General features: G+C 50.5%; 1 protein-coding gene across 2 annotated transcripts in view; it reads left to right on the plus strand.

The window, feature by feature from the left end:
- The window catches only part of MYO5B (myosin VB), a 273903-nt gene that overhangs the window by 198656 nt on the left and 51243 nt on the right, over positions 1-24004 (plus strand). For both annotated transcript variants that reach the window (XM_069468426.1, XM_069468427.1), the window contains exons 17-21: positions 3441-3527; positions 14992-15103; positions 16695-16906; positions 18926-19082; positions 20485-20724. In XM_069468426.1, the coding sequence (XP_069324527.1) occupies positions 3441-3527; positions 14992-15103; positions 16695-16906; positions 18926-19082; positions 20485-20724 (808 nt within the window). The remainder of the gene's footprint in view (positions 1-3440; positions 3528-14991; positions 15104-16694; positions 16907-18925; positions 19083-20484; positions 20725-24004) is intronic.

Below are 24004 nucleotides of genomic sequence, written 5' to 3' on the forward strand. Positions count from 1 at the left end.
CTCTTCACCTCGTCCCCCCAGAAGGCTTCCTCTTTAGTTGGTCTCTCAAAGTAAAAGGCATAACCATTTCCTGGTATTTCGTGCACCCACCAGAGCTGATCTCCCAGACTAGAAGCCTGAGAGTCACGCTAGAACATTGCTGTCCAGTAGAACTTTCTGTGATGATGGAAATCTTCTATAATCTGCATCGTTCAGCACGGTCACTAGTAACACATACTGGTGAGTGCTGAATGTGGCTAGTGTGATTGAGGAGCTGAATTCTTAATTTTATCTCATTTTAATTCATTTCAAATACCCACAGGTGGCAGTGGCCACTTACTGGACAACATGACCCTTGATCCTTCCTTCCTCCTTCCTCTCCGTAGTGTCTGATCATTGCCCAAAATCCTATGGAGTCCACATGAAAATTTCCTACATTGGTCTCCCTTTTTTCTTCCTCCTCCTGTCACCTGTTCCAGATCTTCATTTCTTTCCTGAAATACTGCCCTAAGCCTGTGAAACGTCTCTCACTTAGCTCTGCAGATGCTGCTTCTGATGCTCTGGGCCTTCACACATGCTATTCCCTCTGGCCAGAGGAGGTGTTTTTTAAATTTTGTAAGCTCCTTCTTTCCTTCTTTCCTATGATTTCCTTTTTGGTTTTTGTATAATTTCTTTCTGTGAAATAATTTAGTTTGGCAATTCTGACTCTCTGATTATTTGAACTTCCTTCTGCAGTTTCTGTCATTTAATAAAGCTTGACTTCGCTCAGGTGGGCCTTGTGGTGGAAAAGGCCGGGGAGACAGTATTGAATGGGCCTTCCATGCGGAATGCTGACTATTCCTCCAAAGTTTCGACATGTGCTTAGGGATTTCCCCGTGTGGCCTCTGAGGGCTGACACCTGAAGAAAAGAGGCTGTTAGAAGCACAGTATATGTGAGAGACTTAGGTTACGTGTGAAGGGCAGAGCAGCGTGCAGGGCCCAGGGGAGAGGAGAAGAGGGCTCCACACCAGCTCTGCCCCACCAGCCGTGACCTTGGGCTATTCCCTCATCAGAGCCTGGCACCTGCTGGGTGCCAGATATCCTGCTGGGTCTCCCCTCCCCAGTGAGAGGAGAAGCTGGTGGCTTTCAAAGGGACTTTCTAGTCCATTAAATGTTCCATTTTACTAGGACCCTCCTTTGCCTTTTGGACCAAAAAGAGGGGGAAAGTAGGAAGAATATGGAACCAAGTCACAGAGCCTGGGTTCTAGTCCAGGTTCACTGCCGACTAGCTGATCACAAGCTCATCTTCTACTCTCTGTCTCATCTCCTCATCTGTTCAATGTGATTAGAAAGAATCCGAGAAGATAATGGAATTGTTTGTGAGAAGTATAAAAATTTATGTGATTAAAATTATTATTGACATGATTTTAGAAAAACATTGCTTATCCCTCCTATTTCCTGCAATCGGAGTTTCTCAACCTTAGCACTATTGACATTTGGGTCAGATAATTTTTTGTTGTGGGGGGCTGTCTTGTGCATTATAGGATATTCAGAGGCCTTGCTAGCCTCTGCCCACTGGATGCTAGTAGCATCCCCACCACTGTGACAACTAAAAATGTTTTTAGATATTGCCAAATGTTTCCTGGGAAACAGAATTGCCTCCACTTGAGAACCACTGTCTTGAGCTAAATGTTTTGATAACATCTCTTGTGTGAGTCTTTTACCTCTGCTTCCTTTGTTCAAGAAACATCTATAGGCACGGGGCCAAGGCAGGTGGAATGACAATAAGACACATCCTCTACTCCTAAGGATTCGTCTGTCAAATAACTGGCAGTGCCACAGAAGTGGCTGTCAGTGGCTCTGTGGAAGTGCCGCTGGGCAGAGAGGCAAGAGAACAGGAAGTGTCCAGGGAATCTGGGATCGCTTGGGAGACAGCTGAGGATTTCTGAAGGCCAGCCCGCTGGTCTTGGGGTCTCAGGGTCCTGAAGTGTGACTGCAGGGTGCAGCTTGAGCAGGGAGCTTGTAGCTTGCGCAGAAATCACTTCAGTGGTGTGTGACTGCGGAGGTGGCACCCGGTTCTGGCGCCATGGATTTCTCACTCTGCGTCCAGCAAGCTCCAGGTGCTGCCCTTCCTGAACATTTTGCTGGGAGGGGAGAGTACAAACCGGTGTCAGCACTTTGACCCTGTGTATCTTTGGTGATTTTTCAATCCAGAGTTAAGTGTTAGTTGTCCTCATCATGGTCCTCCAAGACTTAACAGCAGAAGGGCTGGTTTTCCATTCCTAGTTACCTCATAGTGAAGGCCGGGAAGGCAGATCGTGAGGTTTCTTTGCTATTTGGAAAATAAGATTAAATACAGAAGGCCAGCTTACTTCACACTGCCCCTCGGGGTATGTGAACAGGGAAAGATGATAATGTCGTCTTTGTGTAGTGTCTTTTAGCTTTATTCTGAAAGCATTCATCTCTATGTCACTTGTTCATTATAGCAAACCAGTGGTTTATATACAGTTGGGCAAATGTGCTCAGCTCACGTTGAGTAAATGAGGAAAATGAAGTGTGGAGAGATCGTCTTGCCTAAAGTGACAGTGACACTAGCTGTGTTAGTGGCAGAGCTAAGGCCGGACCCTGTTCTTTCTCTGCAGTCTTGCTCTTGGCTTCAGACCAAGGGGAGGACGGTGTTGCCATCTCAGGACAGAGCAGGTGTGAGGAAGAGAGTGGATTTGCCAAGCTCATCATGAAGCTGGAGAATGTCAGGGCTGAGTTCAGAAAGTACTTGCCAGATGCCTTCTGGGGGACCAGCTCTAGGCCCGGTGTGTGGGGACCCCGAGAGAAGACTGCACCCCAACTCTGTGCTCAGAGGACTTGCACTCGGGAAGCCATTGTCCAGCACTTAGACCATTGCTGGGATGCCCAGTGGTCACAAAGCATGATATTGGGGTACCAGCACAGAGCCGGGGGTGACTAGGGAAGAGTAACAATTCTTCTAAGAAAGGGAGGGGCTCTCAGGGGTCATTGGTTCACTTTCCCATGAGCAAACAGTGGGAGGTCATGGAGGAAGTAGGGTCCTCAGCCGGACCTGTAGCCCACGTGGGACCTCAGGGTCACAGGTGCTCCCCAGCGTGCTGCTGGCTCCACGGTGCTCAGTGGATTAAACGTGGCCCTGTGGTTGTGCTGGGCAGAGGGAAGAAGCCTGGAGGATGTGGCTGTGTGGTCAGGCGCACAGTCCCTCGGCGGGAGACCTGCAGTCCACAGGGACCCCTTTTTCAAAGCACAGGCGCATACACTTGGCGTTCATGACTCAGGGCCTGTTGGTGTCTTCTAGTCTGTGCTCAGCCCCTGACCTTGAGCCTGAGGGACATGACAATCTCACTCAATGGCAGCAGCAGCTTCCGGTGCTGCAGGCTGAGGTGTTCTGTTCTTTCTCCTGCTCCATGTGTGCTTTGCACGCGTGGCCACTCACCGCTTGTTTTGTCGTTTGGCAGCTTTGACCCGAAGAGAGCGGTGCAGCAGCTCAGAGCCTGCGGGGTGCTGGAGACCATTCGCATCAGCGCAGCTGGCTACCCGTCCAGGTAACGTGCCCACCCGCCGCGCCCCCCTGGGTGGAGCAGCCAGAGCCTGGTTCCCCGGGAGCCGCAACACGTCCTCCAGATACGTTCCCAAACACTGAGGCCCCCAAGCAGGATGTTGATGGAAATAAGGATTTGACTTTGGCCTAAAAAATATGGGAATCAACAGTAACCACCTGTCCCCTTTAACTTCCACCCCCATTTTTTTATGGTGGTAAAATATACATAATACCATCGCAACCATTTTCAAGTGTATGCTTTAGGGGTATTAAGTACATTTGTATTTTTGTGCAGCCATCACCACCTCTCCTCATCTTGCAAACCTGACACTGTCCCTGTTGACAGCAACTCCCGAATCCCCCTTCCCCAGCCCCTGGCAGCCGCCGCTCTACTTTCTCTGTGAATTTAATAATTCTAGGACTCATGTAGATGGAATCATACAGTATTTGTCCTTTTGTGACTGGCTTGTTTCGGTTAGCATAACGTCCTCAGGGTTTATCCATGTTGTGGCTGGTGTCAGGATTTCCTTCCTTGTTAAGACTGAGTAACACTCCACTGTGTGTATGTATCACATTTGGCCTGTCCAGTCATCCTTGGACCCCGTTAACTTTTAATGTGGAATTAAGTCTATCATGGAAAATGTAGTTTCTTTAAATTAAAAAACTGTCATGCTCTGGTCTGCATTGTGGGTAGCCACTGGGCCACTCTGGAGCTTGCTGAGGCCGTGCCAAGGCTGTGGTCCCCTCTGGACACTTGCCTGAAGTGTAGGGGTGAGGGGTGGTGGCAGCCCCCAGCTCTTGTGAAATCGCACTGGGTACTGGTGTCACATAGGCCAAACATCTTCCGCCATTAGTTGGAGTTGAGCTGATCAATGTAGCAGCCCAGAGCCTGTGGTGTGTTCCACGGGGACCTTCTGTTCTGAGAAGTCCCTGGCATGTCAGGAGGTGGAAGAAGCCAGAAGGGGGGATGAGGGCCTGGTGGTGGTACAGGCCTCCCCTCCTGTGGTCTTTCCACCTGGCAGTTTCCCACTGCAATGGAGAAACCTCCTACGCAGTAGTTAATTACCCATAAACAACTTCACCGTAAACAATTCCCAAAAGCTAAGCCTGGGAAGGAAGTTGCTGACGGAATTAGGAATTTGCATTTGACCAGGAAAGTACAGGAACTGTGAGTAAACTGCAACATCCAGGCTGCTTTTCAAAACCCAGCAGGTTCCAGCATTGTTCGGGATGATCCACTTTAGCCAAGTCAAAGGCTGTTATTCATGTCTTTTCAGCCATCTCTCTCCCTGCTTAGGAAAAAGGACAGAGAGTATCCTGGGGCCCCCCTCATTTTTTCACCTTAGGGTCTGAGCACAGATAGCCAACAACCCGGCTGTTAATGAGATGGGCCGAGCTTATCCTTGGCCGGAGGCTCGGTGTTCTTTGCCCAGGCCGCCCTGCGGTATCTGGCGTCAGACTTTTGATTGTGGGGATCGGGCTCAGGCCGCAGGCGTGGTAGCTCAGTTTAGAGTTCAAACTGCAGGTGTCTCCCCCACTAAACTGTGTTTCAGCACCTGCCACAAGCCCAGGCTTCAGATCAGACACACCTTCATTCTGTTAGGAACTAGCAAGAGGACCTTAGGGACCCACTGAGCTACTCATTTTCAAACTTCATTCCACAGGCAGCCGGCTCTGCTCCTGCTCCTGGCTCTTGTGCTCCCAGGAGAGGGCTCACCAGCCAAAATCGTGTTAGTCCCCTGCTTCTCACAACTCTGTACTGCAGCCCGTTAATGGGTCAGGAAATCGGTTCAGTGGGTTGTGACCGGCATAATGTTTTTTAACAAAATAACTTGGGGTAGAAAATAAAAAGGGGCAATTTGTAGGAGAAAAGACGTCATGATGTGACCAGATTTCAGTGCTTTCACAAGAATGAGGAAGAGAACTGCTCAAGGCCCCCAGCTGGTGGGTGCCTGCGCTAGGCCTAGACCCACCCTTCCTCCCCTCCTGCTGTGCTGCTTACTCAGCTCGGCTTGGCTGGTGTCCTTGTGTTGTTACCACTGCAAAGTTTATCAGAGGAGCCTTATCTGATAAAGGTTTATCAGAGGGAAGAGGTGGGGGCGGGATCCTGAGAGACTATCCTCCAGGGCTGGCCCAGACCTGAGAACTTGGTGCAGAACTCCTCCCTGCCTCCCCTCCTCGCTGCAGAACTCTGGCCTCGGCTAGAGCCAAAAGATCCTGGTGGTTGAACGTCCGGTGTGGATTGTAGGTGTTGGGTCCCACACTTTTTGGCTGGGTGACCTTGGGCATGTAAATTAATCTGTGAGCCTGGGTGTCCTGATCTTTAAGTAGAATGCTTGTACTCGCTAGGTGGTTGTGAGGAATGAGGTAATGTGTCCAAAGTCCTCAGCACAGTGCCTGGCATTTCAGCATTTAATAAAATACTTATTGCTCATCCAAATATGAGCAAGAAGCTGCCTCCTAGGGGTGTAACTATCTGGGTGGAACGTGTCTATAGCAGAAATTTCTAGCTTTCTTTCTGTGAAATCCCAACAGGTGTGGCCCCCTCAAAAGAACATTCTGAAATTCCCAGAATTCTCCAGGCATGTGAAAAGTTCAGTTTAAAAGTTATGTAAAGAAATCTGTCAACACTGGAGCTAAATGTCCATGTTAAACCGTTAGGATCTCTGTGCAAGAAACTTGAGGATTGTAAGTGTTTGCAGGCTTACCTGTGCAGTGCAGGGACCTGGAGGTGAGCAGGGAAACCCAAGTTGTTCATCCTTGTGTATAACTTCAAATTGGTGCTACCGCTGAGCTTGTCAAGTGGGAGGCATGAGCATTGAGACCATGGCAAGCCAGGGGAGAGAAAACAAGGGAAGCAGGTGACACTGAGATACTCTAAGGCAGGTGGAACCTTGGGGGTCCATATCAGTATGTAAGGAGCCACCTAGTTCACCAGTAACTAATAGAATGAATTGTTTAATAGCAGGACAGATGACTGAAGGATTGTCACTTCAATGATGTCTCCTTGGAGGATGTCAGGGAAGGGCCAGAAGTCCGTGGCTCTGAGGTGGTTTCCTGTGGACCAGGCTCAGGTGGAGTGAGGTCCGTACACGTCTCTGCCACCTCTGATTCCCTGGCTGAGCTTGCTCGCAGCCTCACTGTGTGAAATCAGAGTGACAGTGTGTGTCACCTGCGTTCCTGCTGATCTTGCTGTCTCAGTGCAAAATGATCTGTTCGGGGGGGGGGGGCAGGGGAGACTAGAGAAGAGGGTTTTACTTCTGGGGGCTCACAGGAGCTGTGCAGAGTGAGGGCGGTTTCCTGCCTTCACGGTATCGTCCTCTCCCCAGAGTCCCCTCATCCTGCGCTGGGCGTCCAGCCCTGTGCTGGCTGCTGGGGGAGAATTAAAGACACAGGTCCGGCCCCTGCCCAGCAGGAGCTCACAGCCTAGGGGAAGGGATACGAGCTTGAGATGGAACAACACACAACCAGAGGCCAGGTTGTAGTGCCAGTGTGAGAGGAGCCATGACTTCCCGGAGGAGGTGAGACGTGAGCTGGGCCATGAAGGGTGAGGAGGATCACCGGATCCGTGGGGAGCCCACTGGAGGTTGCTGCCAGCCAGGGAGCAGCACGATGTCCAGGGATGGAAGCCACGAGGGCCTAGAGAGGGTTTCTCTGCCAGCTCGGAGCCGGCTTGGTTTCTGCCCGTAGCATGCTGGGAGGCCAGATAGGCTTTTTGCCTCTGCTGGGCAACCTCTGTCTTGGCAGCTGAGAGAACGCGTTCCCTCCAAGTCTTTAGACCCACATGGAGAGTGGGTTCTCCTGCTGTTCGTTCCACCTGGCTGCAGTTCAGAGTTACCAGCAGAGTCGAGATGCCCACAGCTCACTGGCCTCTTAGGAGGCGGCTGATGGCTCTTTTCCTGCCGTCCTAATTGAGTCAGACTTCTTCCTAGCAGGTAAACCTAGCAGGTACAGTGCATCTGTATCTTTTGTTTTTGTAATTACAGGTATTGTGGAAAGTGTAGGGAGGGGAGGAAAGACTATATTTCTGGTATCACAGGCGATATTTCCTAATGCCATGATTTACTCGTGTGGGCTTAGGTCCAGAACGCTGCCTTCTGTGTCCTCCTTGCATTGCTGCCTTAGCAGATTTCACTGAAGGGTCAGAGAGAGGATTCCCCTCCCAAAGCTGCCATTTGGACTATTAGCTTTTGGAAAAAGGCCACCATGGTTTTGTGGCACTTCTGTTGGTACAGTATGGAGGTGGAGTTGAATCGTCTACACTACTTCATTGAGATCCCACCCCGCTTTCATGTTCTCACCACCGCCAAGCCCCAGCACCCAGGGTGGCATTTATTTGGAGGATGAGTGGTGGGGGCAGGGATGTAGGATGAAGACACCACACATGTCATCTTTTGACCCAGCACGATTGCTCCATCTCCTGTACCTGCTCAACCACAGTAATCATTTGGATTGACTTCACTGATTAGAATAATCCACCTAACTGCCCATCCAGGAGATGGGTGTGTGTCTGTTGTATCTGGGAATAAAGCAGGTGAGATTTTATGTGCTGTGTGCCCAGCAAGGTGTTAGCTATTGAAGGAAACACACAAGTGTAATGTGTGCTAGCCTCGGAGCGTAGAGTTGAGCTGTTAATTTGTTGACCTGACTTTGGGAGAACTTTATGGGACCAGTGGGACCTGGGCAGATTGGGGGTTGTCTACAAAAATTCACCTCCGTGGCTGATGAAAATGCAACACAGCAGCGATTCCAATTGTACTGGCTTGTCAAGTGACTATACAACCTTGCTCAGTGCTTCCAAAGGAAACGTCAGTGGACTTCCTTGAGTAACAGAATTACAATTTATGCCATCTTCCTACATTTCACCTGTGTAAGAGAATGCATACTCCAAGATCAACAAGCCCCGTGAGGAATAGTGCAGGGCAGTTCCCCAAGTGCCCACACAAAGGACTTTCCAGGCAGAGTTTCTGCATAAGCCTACTGACGCCCTGGAAGGAGAATGCTTACCCTCGTTGCAAAGTCACTTCATGCCCAGTGCACCGAAGTCCCCCCAGCTTAGGGGAGGAATGCAAAATCGCAGGCTGGTTGTTTGGCTCGCCGCCCGCCCGGCACTCCTCCCCACCCCCGCACCCCGCCAGGCTTCAGGAGACCTATTTTTATCCTCCCTAAGAATTATGGGAGGTGAGTCTGATTTAAAATGAAAATGTATCATTCAATTTGAAATGCTGTGCAGTGGCTGAGAAATATGTTCATTGTAACATACATAAAGCGCTGTGATGAATGCACTGTCCAGGACAGAAGCTCGTCCACCCGGCTCTGGGGTCTCGTGCGTGTGTAGTCATCTGTCTCCCTCTCCGGGAGTTCGGAGTAGCTTTGTGTCCTGGAGGAATCGCGAAGCAAATGCTGCTTCCCCAAAAAGGATGGGGGGGGGGGGATTACTTGAATGTGCAGTGTTTGTACAAACAAAACAAAACTCTGCATAAAGTTAAGTTCACCTTCACGCCACTTCACCTTCACTTCGTAAAAGCTGGTGCTTTCTGGAAAGATTCCCACTCCTTCCTCAACTTCTATCCCCGCAACCCCTTGTGGAATAAATGGCATAAGATTGAAGAATGATGGAAGCCTTAGGAATTGCCTGCTTCACCTACCTATTTAACCATGATTGAACCTAAAACAGACACACAGTGATCTCCCTTGCTATTAAATATCCCACAGAGAGAGAATAATGTAGAACTTATTTTTGAGTGATGTGATTCTTTATATTGGGACCTTAAAAGCCTTTGGTTCTAGCTCTTTTGCCAGAGATCTGTCCTCATTTCTCTGGAGTCTGACCTGGTGGCTCTCACACAGGGCTGCACATCTTGGTCATGAGGACATGTCCAACAGTCTCAGAAGCCAAGACCTCACCTTCAGACCTATTAAGTCAAAACTGAGACTGAGCCCTGAACCATCTGTATTTTGGAAAGATTTACCCAGGTGATTTTTAAACTCAAATCCTGCCTGAAAACCATCACCCTGAAGCCATGTATTGGCCCCTGGGTAAATCACAGGCTGCTTGATGATACCCAGGCAGAGTTAGGGTAGACTGGGTTTCCCTCTGTCCTCACTCTGTCTCTCTCTCCAGCCCAGAGCCAATGGGGAGGAATTATGTTTCCCTTCCTTTGCAGCAAAGCTTAGCAAGCCTCAAATCCAGGGCCATCACTGAGGCTGAGCCCACATTCCCCCCGGAGACCCAGGACACAGGTGGAGGGTAAAGAGGAAGCAAATACGGAGCATGTCTGAGGGTGTGGGTGGCAGAGTGTGCGTCCTGCAAGCTTTGCATGAGGAACCCTCCATGAGTCAGTGCTGAAATAATGACAACAAATCCTATGTTTATATGTTACTTTATGAAAGCCACCCACAAACCTTATTTTTCCATCACATTTTTAAAATTTGAGAGATGATTCATCTATAAAACTCACCCTTTCAAAGTATGCAATTCAGTGATTTCACGGTACTCAGAGTCATACCGCCATCACCACTATCTAATTTCAGAATGTTTTTATCGCCCCATAAGGAAACTCTGTACCCATTAATAGTCACTTCTCCTTTCCCCTCCTCCCAGCCCTTGGCAAGCGCTAACCTACTTTCTATTTCTATAGGTCTGCCTATGCTGGATTTTGCACATAAATGGAATCCTATAATACGTGGCCTTTTGTGTCTGGCTCTTCTTAGTACTATCTTCAAGGTTTACCCCTGTGCAGCATGCATCAGTATTTATTCCATTATATTGCCAAGGAATGCTTTATTGTATGGATAAACCACATTTATTTGATCCGTTCATCAGTTGATGGACATTTGGGTTGTTCTTTTTGGCAAGTAAGACTGATGCTGCTAGGAACGTTTGTGTAGATGTCTTTGTGTGGATGTATATTTGCAATTTCTGGCTCTTAACGATAACTCTTCCCCTTTTGAGGAACTTCCATACTGTTTCCACAGTGGCTGCACCATTTTACATTCTCCCAGCAGTGTGTGAGGGTTCCTATTTCTACACATTCTCACCAATGCTTGTTTTTGTCTGTTTTAGGTTATAGCTATTCTGGTATGCGTGACAAGGTATCTCATTGTGGTTTTGACTTGAATTTTCCTGATGGTTGATGATATTGAGCATCTTCTCATGTGCTTGGCCATTTGTATGTTGTCTTTGGAGATTTATCTATTGATCTCCTTTGCCCATTTTTTATTTTATTTTTTTTGTTGTTGTTGTTGTTCTGTTTTGTCTTTGTATTTGGAGACATGGTCTCCCTCTTGTCACCCAGGCTTGAGTGCAGTGGTGCCATTATAGCTCACTGCAACCTCAAACACCTGGACTCAAGCAATGCTCTCACTTCAGCCTTCCAGGTAGCTAGGACTACAGGTGTGCACCACCATGCCCAGCTAATTTTTCCTATCTTTTGTAAAGATGGGGTCTTTGCTATGTTGCCCAGCTGCAGTGCAGTGGCATGATCATAGTTCATTGCAGCCTTGAACTCCTGGGCTCAAGCAATCCTCCTGCGTAGCTGGGATTATAGGTGCACACTACTGCATACCTGGTTGATTTTAAAATTTTTTATGGAGACGATGTCTCTCTATGTTACCCAGTCTGGACTCGAACTCCTGGTCTACAGCAGTCCTCCTGCCTTGGCCTCCCAAATTGCTAGGACTACAGGCATAAACCACTGTGCCCTGCCAAGGGTTACTTTTTATTGTTATAGCAGTTCTCTGTGTATTCAGAATATGAGAACTTATCAGACATACGACTTACACATATTTTCTTTGATCCTGTGAGCTATCTTTTTGCTTTCTTGCTGGTGTTCTTTGAAGCACAATAGCTTTTAATTTTGAGAAAGCCTAATTTATTTTTTTCTTTGCTTACATCACAGCTAAGAAACCATTGCCTGCCTCATCCAAGGTTATGAAGATTTATACCTGTGTTTTCTTAGTGTTTTATAGTTTTAGGTCTTTGATCCATTTTGAATTAGTTTATGAATAAGATGTGAAGTACAGGCCCAACCTCATTATTTTGTATTTGGTTACCCCGTTAACTGACCCGTGTGTGAACTCAGCTATAACACCAGGGCGGAAGCTCTGTGTCCCTCAGGAGACTCGGGAGTAGCTAAAACACTGTGAATGGGAGATCCTGGATGGCCCTGTGCCCTTGATGAGTGACTGTCCCAACTTCTATGTGATCACAACGAGCCCACATCCAAATGTCCCCGCCAAATCAAAATCCCATTACGTTCTATTTTTGGAAAAAGAATCGTATGTTCTTTTTAGCTGCACTTTGAAGATTTTCCTCTTATAGGTGAGGGGGCTTTTCCTGCAGGGTTTTTATCTCTAAGAGGCCCACGGAAAAGGGAATCCATATTCAGTTCTGGGTCCTTTGGCAAACGCTGCCTTTACAGGCCTTATGCCAGACCCCAGAGTGCCCCTTGGGTCCCTTTTGGTCCCCACCTGAGCCCGCCCTCATGTCCCTGAAGTGGCAGCAGTGCTTCTGAATAGCAGACAATTTGCCTTCACGTGGGAACCCGGAGTTGTCCTCTCCCCTCAGCCTCACTGTGTACCCTCTCCTTGGCTCGGGCGTGTGTGAAGAACACCTTTGTAGGAAAAGGAGAAGTAGTGGCTTGAGCAGGAGAGAGCTTAGATCTTTAGAAGCTTTGTGGCTTTCCAGACACCCCCCATCAGGAACTCGCTGGCTTCTAGAGCCTTGTGAGCACTTCTGTGAAGCGGGTGACGTTCTCTGCACCCTCCAGGTAGGGGAGGGTGGCACGCAGGCTGGGGCCAGCCCTGGTCACGCTGCTGGCTGATGTCAGAGCCGGGCTTCTGTCCTTCGGTTCTCTGGGCTCGTCCTGTACTGGCCTTGATGTCTTTGCTACTGCATCTCCCTGCTCTTATAATTTCCTTGAGATACGGATCTGTCAGCAGTAAAAGATTTTGAAATTAGAAGCATTTAAGGCTTTTAGCCTAGCTAAATGCTGCTTTAATTATTTCCCCAGTGAAATTGCAAACTCAGAGAAATAAAATTAGTACACAAATAACCACAACGCAGAACGTGGGAAGTGCGTACAGAAAGTCGCACGGAAAGTGCTGAGCAGCTTTAGAAGGGGAGCCCACACCTGACCGGCAGGTCAGCAGATGGGAGAGTCAAATACTGATGGTGGGTGCAGGGAAGAAGGGGACTTGGGCTTTAAGAAGCTCTTTGTCATGTGCATTATTCTGCCTGGTTCTTACCCAAACCTGCTTTACCCTACGTGGAAGCTTCGGTAGAGAAAATGGTCCGTATTTAAAACTTGGGGCTGGGACAGAAAGATCCTGGGAAAACTGAGTAGCGTTCGCATGTATGAAACACTGAATGCACACCTGCTCTGCAGCTCGCCAGCTGTGGCACTCTGCTCCCCGGCTTCCTGTGTTAAGTCGTTCAGGTACCAGTCAGGGCTGAGGAGTTTCCTTGACACTTACTGAACGTGATTGAAATAATTAGAGCAACATTTATCTGGGCAAATAACCTTAAATGCTTCCATTTTTGAAGCCTCCTGTTAGAGATGGCCAGCTATTTGGTGGATTTGGTTTACGGCCCCTCCACAGCTGGGGGAGGGGGCAGGAAACAGTTTGTGTTCAGCGAGGGAAGGGCGGGCCATAAAACAGGCTCTGGGGGCTCTGAGAGACTTCTGCCCCCCTTCTAGTGGGACTCCACGTGGACGGTGGGCCTGTGGAGCAGGGCACAGGTTCTCGCTCCCCTGGGCCACGACACCTGTGACAGGGCCAGTTAAAAGGGGAGGGGGCAGAGAAACAAAGTGGCTGCCGGGGGCTGAGGAGGGAGAGTGGGGACGGGGTTTCCTCTTGGGGTGATGAAAAAGTTCTAGAATTCAGTGTAGCAGATGGTCGCACAACTTTGTGAATATACTGAAAACTATTGAATTGTACACTCTAAAGGGGTAAATTTTACAGTACATGATTTATGTCTCAAAACTTATTTTTAAAAAGGTGAGGAGCAACCACTAATCCACTGGTTTACATAGAGAAAAACGTCATTTTATTGACTCTTACAGTCACCTCTTCTCTGAGACCCGTAACTATGTCTGAAGTCTTCACCAGACCAAGAAAAGTGTTCACGAAGGAGTGTAAGGAAGGGAGGGGGACGGCAAGGAGCTTGGTGTCTGTGTTCCTTCTCGCCCCGGGGAGGTGGGTGGGGAAGGGCTCTCAGGACCCGGAGACCAGGAGACCACAACGTTGTGAGCTCCAGGAGCTCTGCACCTGTCTCCCAGGCCGTGTGCCCCCTGCCCGCCAGTGGTCCCTGACACTCCTCAGCACATGTCTCTTTGGATAGACTTTCTAATGGACTCCCTTGAGAGGGAAATGTGCTCCCGGAGAAGGTACAACTTTAGAATGAATGGGTTTATCTGAGTGGTTGGACGTCCCTCAGCACGGCCACTGGGAATGGGAAGCAGGAGACACAGGCTCGACACAGCGCGTAAATGACTAACAAACGAGCGGCACAGACAGCGCGTGGACCTGAAGGCAGGGCCAGGTAGCCCCTCCTGACGGTGAGAGCTGGGACTGGTTGTGCACCTCAGCCAAGGACACAGGAAAAGTCAGTTGGGCTGGACTGACCTTCAGAGGGATTGGGATTGAAAATTCAAAGTCTCTGTAGAGCAGACATTCTGCTGAATCGCATGTGACTACACGAGGTTGTGAACATCTAGAATCTGAGATAAAAATCACGGTCCTATGAAATGAGGCAGCTTTAATGAGACGGGGGGCAGGGGGCAGACCCTGGCTAGGAAACAGCGAATTTGCTCATTGAAGAGACTGCATTTGTTTCAGTGGGTGTCCTCTCAGAGGCCAAGGGGTAAACTTAAGGCCCTCTTGAAGGTTACCCTCCAAAACATACCAAACCAGCACTCGCACATAGAGGTGGTGGGATTATAAGTGCTCTTCATTTATGTGAATTGCAGTGGGCCTGCATTGCTCCAAGCATCAGGAAAAAAAACCATAAGCAAAATCTACTTTGGGGAGAAAAAAATCTGTGTTAAAATATGAACAGTGTCCTCTAGGGGTTAAGGGTATGGTTGTTTGTTATTTGCTAATGTATATTTTTCTGCATTTAAAAATGTTTACAATGAGCGCTATTAGTTCTACAGGAAGAAAAACCGACATTAAAAGCAAAGCTGCACTCCAGGGAGGGCGCCTGCTTCAGCTGCAGAGGAGTGGGCTCCCCACGCTTGGGCAGAAACCCCCCCTGTGCAGTCCTTCGGCCCCAGCTCCAGGAATCAGCCACACACCCACGTTCTTGGAGGGCATCTGGGAGGACGGAACCTCTGGGACTGTTCTTTGCTGCTCTGAGAACAACTTTGTGCCACAGTATCGGGGCACTGTCTGAGGTCACCCATGGCCCCCGTGTGGCTGGGAGGCAGGATGTGTCACCTGACATAGCTTTGCTTTCCCTCCAGGTGGGCCTACCATGACTTTTTCAACCGGTATCGGGTGCTGATTAAGAAGAAAGAGCTGGCCAACACGGACAAAAAGGCCATCTGCAAGTCTGTCCTGGAGAACCTCATCAAGGTGAGCGGGACGGCCCAAGCTCGGGGCGGGGCTTGACCCAAAGACCCTGAGAATCGGGGATCGGGGTTGTTGACCGAACTTCTTAGTCCTGATCCTTCGTACTGAAACTGTCTCTGAGATGTGAATCTATTTTCCTGCATCTGAGACTGGAAAAGGAAAGCCCCTTCACCTACCTAGTGTACTTTCTAGTCTTTTTCACATCGCAGCACACATAGAAAATGGAGTTATTCATGTAGTTCGCTGGGGTTCATGGTGAGGCCGCTCCTGGCCCGCAGCTCGGGCCTGCCTGTGCTGGTGCACCGGGGCCCCCTGCCTGGGAGGGGAAGGGAGCCGAGCTGCTTAGGTCTCACCCGGTGCAGCAGTAGCCGCAGGCCCTCCCCAGATACTTGCCTTAAGTAAGACCATGGACTGTATGTTTAATTGAAATAACCTGAAGTCACACCTGACAGTTGTGACTATAGAACTTCCAAAGCAGAGCTATTTGGGAAAGGGACCTCTTTTATGAGGGGCAAAGCCTTGTGCGTGGAACCTGATTCCTATTAACCGTGTGGGGCTTACCCCACGAAGGGTGGCGATTCAGCGTTATTTTGGAACCATTTGCCAACATGAAACGTATTTGTGTGTGTTCCGGAGACCTTGGCTTTGTTTCTTCTTTTCTCATTACGGTCTTCATGCCAGTGAGCAAAACGAGATGGCAGTTTGTTTACAAAGAGCGCTCGGTTAACTGTGGGTCAGTTCTCCCAGTGTCTGTCCTGGGCCTGCTCTCAGGCACCCTGCTGGGTCCTCCTCCCTCATCCACTGGGTGAGCGCAGGGAAGGGCACCTGATCTTAATCTTAACCCAATCAATGTAATTCAGACAGTAATTGCACGTCTAAAACAATCTGTAATGTTGCTCTGTTTGGGGGTCATTTGTACCCTGTAACTACACATACAATGCTGTGGCCATTTGAGGATAATCCTTCAAAAACGTTGAGCCAGGTCAGGTCGTTCCCTTGCTGAAACCCCCTGTGGCTCCCATCCCAATTTTGTACTGTGGCCTACAAGGCGATTGGTTCCTCCTGGCTTTCCTGATCCTCAAACACACCCGGCCTGTTGCTACCACAGGACATTTGCATCTGCTTTGCTCTTCTGCAGTGCTCCACCTTCCTCCTTGCCCATGCCTGCCTCCTTCGGTTCGTTCAGATCCTTGCTCAATATCAGCTCCACAGAGTGGCCTTCCTGGGTCATCCTCCTGAAACATCTTTTCCTGCCCCCATCCCCCAGTTTGAGTTTTTTCAGAATCCTCACCATTATCTGAAAGCATAGAGTATCTTTGTTGCTTATTGGTGTGCCCTCCCCATGATGTGGGTTCCTTGAGGGCAGGCATCTTGTCACTGCTGTGTCCTGGACACCTGGCCCAGTGCCTGTCCCACAGTAGGGTCTCAGCGTCTGCTAAACAAATGCTGGGAGTTCGTGCATGTGTGCAGAGGAGGGGGCACGTGAAGTCTGGGCACTTGTTCTAGATTCTGTGTTGGAAGAACTGGGTGGTGTGGGACATGTTATCTCGCTGCTCACCGATGACCAACCGGCTTCCCTCCGTGCCTCATAAAGGATCCCGACAAGTTCCAGTTTGGCCGCACCAAGATCTTCTTCCGGGCGGGCCAGGTGGCGTACCTGGAGAAGCTGCGGGCTGACAAGTTCCGTGCGGCCACCATCATGATCCAGAAGACCGTCCGGGGCTGGCTGCAGAGGGTGAAGTACCACAGGCTGAAGCAGGCCACGCTGACCCTGCAGAGGTACTGGCGAGGATACCTGGCCCGCAGGTGAGCCCAGTGGGCGGCTCTGGGGCGTCCGGGAGGAGGGAGGGGGCTGTCTCTCTCAGCTAGTTGGTCTCTCTCATCCTCTGGGCTTGGAGTGGTTCCTGTCGGGCCCTGTCTGCATTTTGGTTTCCTCCCGGCAGATGGGCCTGTCCCTGTCGCTCTAATGCCCTTCTCACCCAGGTCTCCTGACTCACCCAGTCTGCCCCCATCCCACTGGCTCTAACCTAGAACCACCTGCTCTTGCTGCAAATCAGCCGTTTCCCTTTTGCCTAAACCCTAAAGTAAAAAAATAACTTATTTTAGGAAAGGAGGCAAATTCAGCCTTTCTGTCACAGTTAACTGATGCCTAGCCTCATTATTTATACCACAGACTTCGGAATCCTTTGGCGTTTGGTAATTAGGGCTGGAAAGGTCCTGGGTGGCCCGTTTTATGAGTTACTGTGCTGAGCTCGTACAGGGAGGGTGTGACTTGTCGAACCAGGGGCGGCTACCTCGGGGTGGAGCCAGGGTGCCAGCCAGGCTCGCCTGCCCCGGCCCAACACCGAGCAGAAGAAATGACCGTGACATTCCCTCCTGACCGACATCACCGGGCTGGTGGGGCGTCTGCTGAGACAGGCACAGGGGACACAGCCTCGATCAGACTGTACCCTCAGACCTTTCAGCAGTCGTCAGACTTTGGACCCAGCCCCCTGGTTCAAGACCAGTTCTCTCTCTAAATAGGAATTTCTTTGGAGAAGTGACATTAATTGCGATACGTCTGGCAGTTGGAAGCCAGAGTTGTATAAGTGGCTGCTGAAAAAACGAAACACCAAGAGAGCCCCTGCATTCCTAGGGTAGAACAGGTTAGAGGCAGAAGGCAGCTCCTGCGTGTACCCTCGCGTCCCGGCCATGAGCTGCTTGTCCAGGCGCACACAGAGGTGATGAGTGCCATCGGCTCCCTCCCAGCCGTTGACACGAGCTCTGCAGCAGAAGCTGTAGAGATGAGCAGATTGTCAGGAGCGGCAACGCCGTGTGATCCCCGACCAGCTGTGCCAACTAGTCAGACCAAGTGCCCTTGTGCAGGGGACCCTGTCTTGGGCACCCTGATGATGAGGATGTGAAACAGAGATGGCCCACATTCTCCCTACGGGGAGTTTACATTCTAGAGGATGTGCAGGGCCCACATGTGAAGAAAGGACGTACAGAGAGCCAGGCTGGGGAATTGGGTGCGTTTCAGCAGGTAGCTAGTGTGCGGGCCGAGTGGGTCACCCGCCCCCGTGGGGCTGCACTAAATGATTTCTAAGGTGCTTTCTAGCATTTAACTCTGAGTCTGTAATCAAGCACTTCCTATGAGCCTGGCAGCCAATGAGACCCCTAAGAAAGGGTAGAAAGTGTCACACTGGCTCTTTGTCTTCTTGGGAGGCGTGTGGGGAATTCAGAAAGGAAGGAGAGGAGATGTCTACATTCGGTGCATCCTGGGCAGAAAGGGCTGGGAGGTGAGAAATAGGGATCAGTGTGGGCCTGAGATGGTTTTAGTCACTCAGCGAAGAGTTATCCAGCGCTCACTATGCCACAGCCTGTACTATACGTGGGGTGTGCAGGACGGAGGAGACCCAGCCCCAGGGATCTCCAAGCTTGGTGAGGTGGAGAGGGGCAGACGGTGACGCAAACGCGTGATGTCGTGTGCTGCTGGTGAGCTTGCGGAGTGGAGGGCTCCCCCCCGCCCCCCCCCCCCCCGACCCCCTGCACTACAGCTCACAGAAGAGGTCAGGCTCAGACTGAGTTTGAGGCTTGCGGAAAGACTTTTTTAGACCACAAGAAAAAAGCTAATGTTGCTGTTCTGAGCCTGAGGGTAAAAATGCCCGAGGTCTTCACTGCCTTTGTTAAGGTTTGTTAAGGGCGATGAGAGTTGGCTTGGCCTGGGGGTGTCTGGGTCGGGCCGTGGAGGGAGAGGCTTGCTTCAGTGAAGGGTTCAGGGTCCTCTGTGCCAGCATGGCCAGTGCTCTGTGCCCCTGACACCACCCGCCGTCCCTTGCTCCCCAGGCTGGCCGAGCACCTGCGCAGGACCAGGGCAGCCACGGCGATCCAGAAACAGTACCGCATGTGGAGGGCCCGCCAGGCCTACCAGAGGGTCCGCGGGGCTGCCGTCGTCATCCAGGCCTTCACTCGGGGCATGCTGGTGCGGACGATGTACCGCCAGGTGAGTGGCCGCCCCGAGGGCCATGCAGGGTGCAGATCCAGGACCGCGGGGGCAGCAGATGTGGCATTGCCAACATGAATGTGTTGGGTCCTCCCAGCGTTTTTCTAATGACACATCTCTGCTGTCACCAGTCCTTTCTAAAGTCTTGTGAGGTAGGATGGAAGTGTATCCTCATACCCCTTTGACACCAAGTTGCTCTGAGACGCTGAATCACCTGCCTAAGGGTACGTCAGCTGGCAGCAGGGTCCAGTGACCCATCGTGGCTCGTTCAGACTCGAGAGCAGGAGGTGGTATTTGGCATCACCAGGTCCAGGCCTTCATTTGACAGCGCGGAGCTTGCAGCCCAGCGAGGGGAGGTCGGGAGAGAGACCCTGGCCTCTTCCCCACCAGGCTGTTCTTCTTCGCGTTGTCCCAGGGAAGCTGAAGTCCTTGGCGAAGTAGCATTGAGTCAAGACACATTTGTTCAGGGAAGCAACGTCGGCACAATTGAGGCACAGCACTAACTTGAAAGATGAATTGGAAGAAAATGTCTAAAATGTGTTTTCTCTTCTGTGACCAGAGAAGGTTTGATTTTCCAAATGGTAAAAGTGAAGCCCTAAATTGATAATGAACAAAAAATGTCATCAGGGTAGAGCATGCTCTGATGTCATACGTGGAGAAACCCAAGCCAGTGGGAGAAGGTTCTGTGCATATTCTTGAGAAGTTGGTGACATCTGTGTGATGATATCTCTGTGGAAAGGGCAGGTGACATTTGGGAGGCCACCAGCAGGGGCAGCACGAGGGAAGAGCAGGCACTGGGTGTGGCTCCCAGCTGTGTGTCTCCTCGCTGTGACACTTACTGTCTCGGCACGCTTGCTTGCTTGCTTGTTTAGTCCACACACCTTTATTTTGCAAGATATTGGGGTGAGAACATGGATGCTTTCATCTCCTGGGTGGTTTTTAAAGTGGGGAAAAACCCCCAACAAACCCAGGGAAGTACATTGCCAAATTTGTATTAATGATTATAAGCCGTTCACCCCCTGTGGGCTCTCACTGGAGCGTCTCATGCCATCTTCCAGCTCCCCATCTCCAGGGTGGGATCTGTGTGTGTTAAATGGGGAGAGATCAACTGAATGATCCTTATGTCCCTACAGCTTTGAGATTTTTAGATACTGGTTCCCTAACCAATAAAACAAAAAGAAAAACAAAGCCAAAAACAAGAGTTTGACAGCTGATTCCCTGGGGGTACGTGGGCTGCAGGCTTAGCTTAAACGTGTTCATAACACAGCACCAAAGCCTTGTCTCAGGGGGCACGTTCCCTCTGGCTCACCTCTGTGTGTCACCTCCTCTGGACAGTGACATGAGCTTCCCTTGCGCCCATCCTGCGGTGCAAACCCACGGGGGGTGTGCTTGTCCCCACCAGGTCCTCATGGAGCACAAGGCCACCGTCATCCAGAAGCACGTGCGGGGCTGGGTGGCACGCAGGCGTTTCCAGCGGCTGCGGGCCGCCGCCATCGTTATCCAGTGTGCCTTCCGGAGGCTCAAGGCCAGGCAGGAGCTGAAGGCCCTCAGGATCGAGGCCCGCTCAGCGGAGCACCTGAAACGCCTCAACGTGGGCATGGAGAACAAGGTGGTCCAGCTGCAGCGGAAGATCGACGACCAGGTCAGTGTCAGGAGCTCCCGCCCCGGTACTGAGGGTGCGGGACGGGGGGCACATTTGAGAGAGACCCACGGCTTCCTCAGGGAACGGCACCTGCCAAAGACCCGAGAGAGCACAGGTGTCCTCGGGGCATCACCACACTGAGCAAGAACCGGGACTGACTGTGGCAGGCAGAATAATGGCCCCCGGAGATGTCCTCGTCTTCATCCCTGGCATCTGTGAAATGTTACCTTACGTGGCAGAAGGGTCTTTGCAGATGTGATTAGTTTGGGGATCTTGGGAAGATTAGCCTGGATTATCCAGGTGGGCACTAAGTGTAATCACAGGGGTCCTCACGAGAGGGGGAGGCTGGAGGGCCAGATTCAGGGGGGAGATGAAATGACAACCAGAGGTGGGAGTGGTGCAGGCCACAGCCGGGGGATGCGGGCAGCCTCCAAGCGTCCAGAAGGAACACCGCTCTGTTCAGAGACTCCTGACGTTCAGACTGTAAAATGATAGATGCACGTTGCTTTGAGCGACTAACTTGGTTGTAATGTGTCGCAGCAGCAATAGGGAAACTAACACACTAGGCCAGAGTTCTGCTTCCTGGCCCTCGCAGAGGCAGCGTGGTGTGACAACAGCAATAATAGCTAGTGTTTAGGAAGGACTCGTCACGCTTGGGGCACTGGGCTAGCACTCTGTAGTAGCTTGTCTAATCCTGATAGCAGCCCCCTAAGGTAAATATTACTGTCCTCCTTTTACAGATAAGGAAACTGAGAGGGCACATGACTTTCTAAAGTCACACAGGTGGCAGTGGTGGGGCCCAGGTTTGAACCTCAGCCGTCTGGCTCCAGAGCCCCTTCTGCCTCTCTGTTGTGTTGTGGAAAGAGCACTTGCTGTGGAATCAAACAATTCAATGGAAATTCGGCTCAGCTGCTTAAAAGTTGAGTGGCTGACTTGGCTGCTCTGAGCCTCAGTTTTCTTATCTGTAGAATGGGGTTGGTAGGGTTGGAGGAAGAGCAAACAGTCTAACATATATGAAGGGCCTGGTACACAGCAGGAGATGCAGGAAACAGCTACCGCCATTACTGTGCTTAAGCTGTTCCCTCTGTCTACCCTGGCCACCTTCCCATGTCAGCCAGTCAGACAAGTAACAAGTCCTTGATTAAGTCCCTGCTGGGGCGGAGGGGTGTGCACCATGCAGGGTACACAGAGATTCAAGACAAGGACACTCGGCTTCTTCCATCAGGTTGGAGAGGTGAGGCTCTCCGTGGGGAGCACACACCTGGATACCTACTGTTTGGTGGCCCGAGTGGCCGATCCTCCTTCCCTTCAGAAGACCTTTATTTGGTGCCTGATTGTTCTAGGTGCTTTTAGGCTCGGTGGACGAGATGACTTGGCATGTGCTTGATGCTATACTATCAGGGAGAGTGTTTATGCCAGTGGGGACAACAGCATCGATTGTTCTGATTTTCTGAGCACCTGCCATGTGCCAAGCCCTGTGATATGTGTTTTATGGTCACTTGTATTTGATCGTCACATGACTTTGTGAGGTCATTGCATAGCTGAGAAAATTGTAGATCAGGGACAATCAGATACCTTGCGAGGGTCACAGAAACAGAAAGTGCTAGAACCAGGATTCCACCCCAGGCCTGTCTGGTCCCACAGACATGATGAGAGTGATGCTGGTTTAACCCCAACATCACTGAAGCGTCAGTCCTTTCCTGTGCACGGTCACTGCTGAGTCTGGTTCCCAGAGTTGAAAGGGGGCTCACTGTCACTTTGCACATGGAGGGTGTAAAGGTGACCACAGGACCAGGCTTTTAGGTGCCCCAAAGGGTTTTAGGTGCCTTCTGGGAAAGGGAAGGAGGGAGGGCAAAGACATGACTGCATGGTGTGGAGAGAGAGAGAATTAGAGTTGGGGCCCCTAGCCATGGCCTTGGAGGTCACTTGGCTTTATTGTACCTATTCTATACTGGGCATTTTTTAAGTTTCTCATGACCCCAGTAGGGCAAGAAAATAGAGGAGCCATTTTACACCCAGACCAGCTGGCCTGGACAGGAACCCAAAAGCCGTGCACAGATAGCAGTAGAATGTCCCTGCTTGCCTGCTCTTGAAAAAGACCAGGCTCTTTGAGGCGAGGCTGTCGCCCTGGATGTTCGTTCTGTGTGAGTTCTATCGAGTGCCTTGCTGGGCTTGGCTCCTGATGGGGGAATCACACAGAAAGCCCAGTGCAGAGTGGAGGAACTCGGTACCTGCCCCTGGTCGGCCTGCGGTGACACACCAGGTCAGAGACGAAGGCATCCCACTCAGAGGGACAGGAGTGCAAAGGGAAAGGTCCTCTGTCTGGCACTGGTCTTTGAAAAACATGAGCACAAAGTGTGCCGAGGTGGTGGTGGTTATTGTGGCTGTCGATGACCAGCCAGCAAAGACTTTGCGTAGTCAGGTTTTGCCGGTTACCCTTCCAGGCGAAGTACAGTCAAGGGACAAGTGAGCTTGGACTGCTGCACCCTGCCAGGGGCCCTGCGTACCTGCCGGCCACCCCGGCCCTGGGTTTCCAGCCACAGGGCTCTGCATTCCACTGCTGATTCCTAAAGTTGACTTAGGATAAAAATAAATCTAGTATTTCACAATCCATGTGCTTTGAACATCAAAGAGAAACAGATTTAAAAGGACTATTTTTAAAAAGAGCTTTTTGCCTTAAGCTTCCTGCTTGGCAAACATCTGTGAGTGGTGGCAGGTGTGAGCCACCCTGGGCAGGGTGCCCTGTGTGCAGAGTGTGATCAGAAGCAGGGGGAGGGGTACAAGATCTTACTTTCTCACACCCCTCCCACATTGCCTGTGTGCCAGGCCCTAGTCTCACATGTTAACTCCTTTAATCCCCACCACAGCCCTATGAGATAAATATTAACATTCCCATCTTACAAAAAATATTATTAGCTGGGCACGGTGGCATTCACATGTAGTCCTAGCTACTTAGGAGGCTGAGGCAGGAGGATCGCTGGAGTCCAGGAGTTTGAGGCTGCAGTGAGCTACAATTGCGCCACTGCACTCCAGCCTGGACAACAGAGCGAGACCCTTTCTCAAAAACATATATATATATACAAATATATATATATATATATATATACAAATATATATATATATATATACACAAAAAAAATATATATATATATACAAATATATATTTGTATATATATATATATAATTTCCATTTTAAAGGTGAGGAAACGTAGGCTCAGAGAGGTTTTAAGTAGCCTGCCCGAAGTCACACAGCTAGTGAGTAACATGGCTGGGACAGAAA

The sequence above is a fragment of the Eulemur rufifrons genome, chromosome 5, assembly GCF_041146395.1.
Source record: "Eulemur rufifrons isolate Redbay chromosome 5, OSU_ERuf_1, whole genome shotgun sequence".
In the NCBI taxonomy this organism is placed as follows: domain Eukaryota; kingdom Metazoa; phylum Chordata; class Mammalia; order Primates; family Lemuridae; genus Eulemur; species Eulemur rufifrons.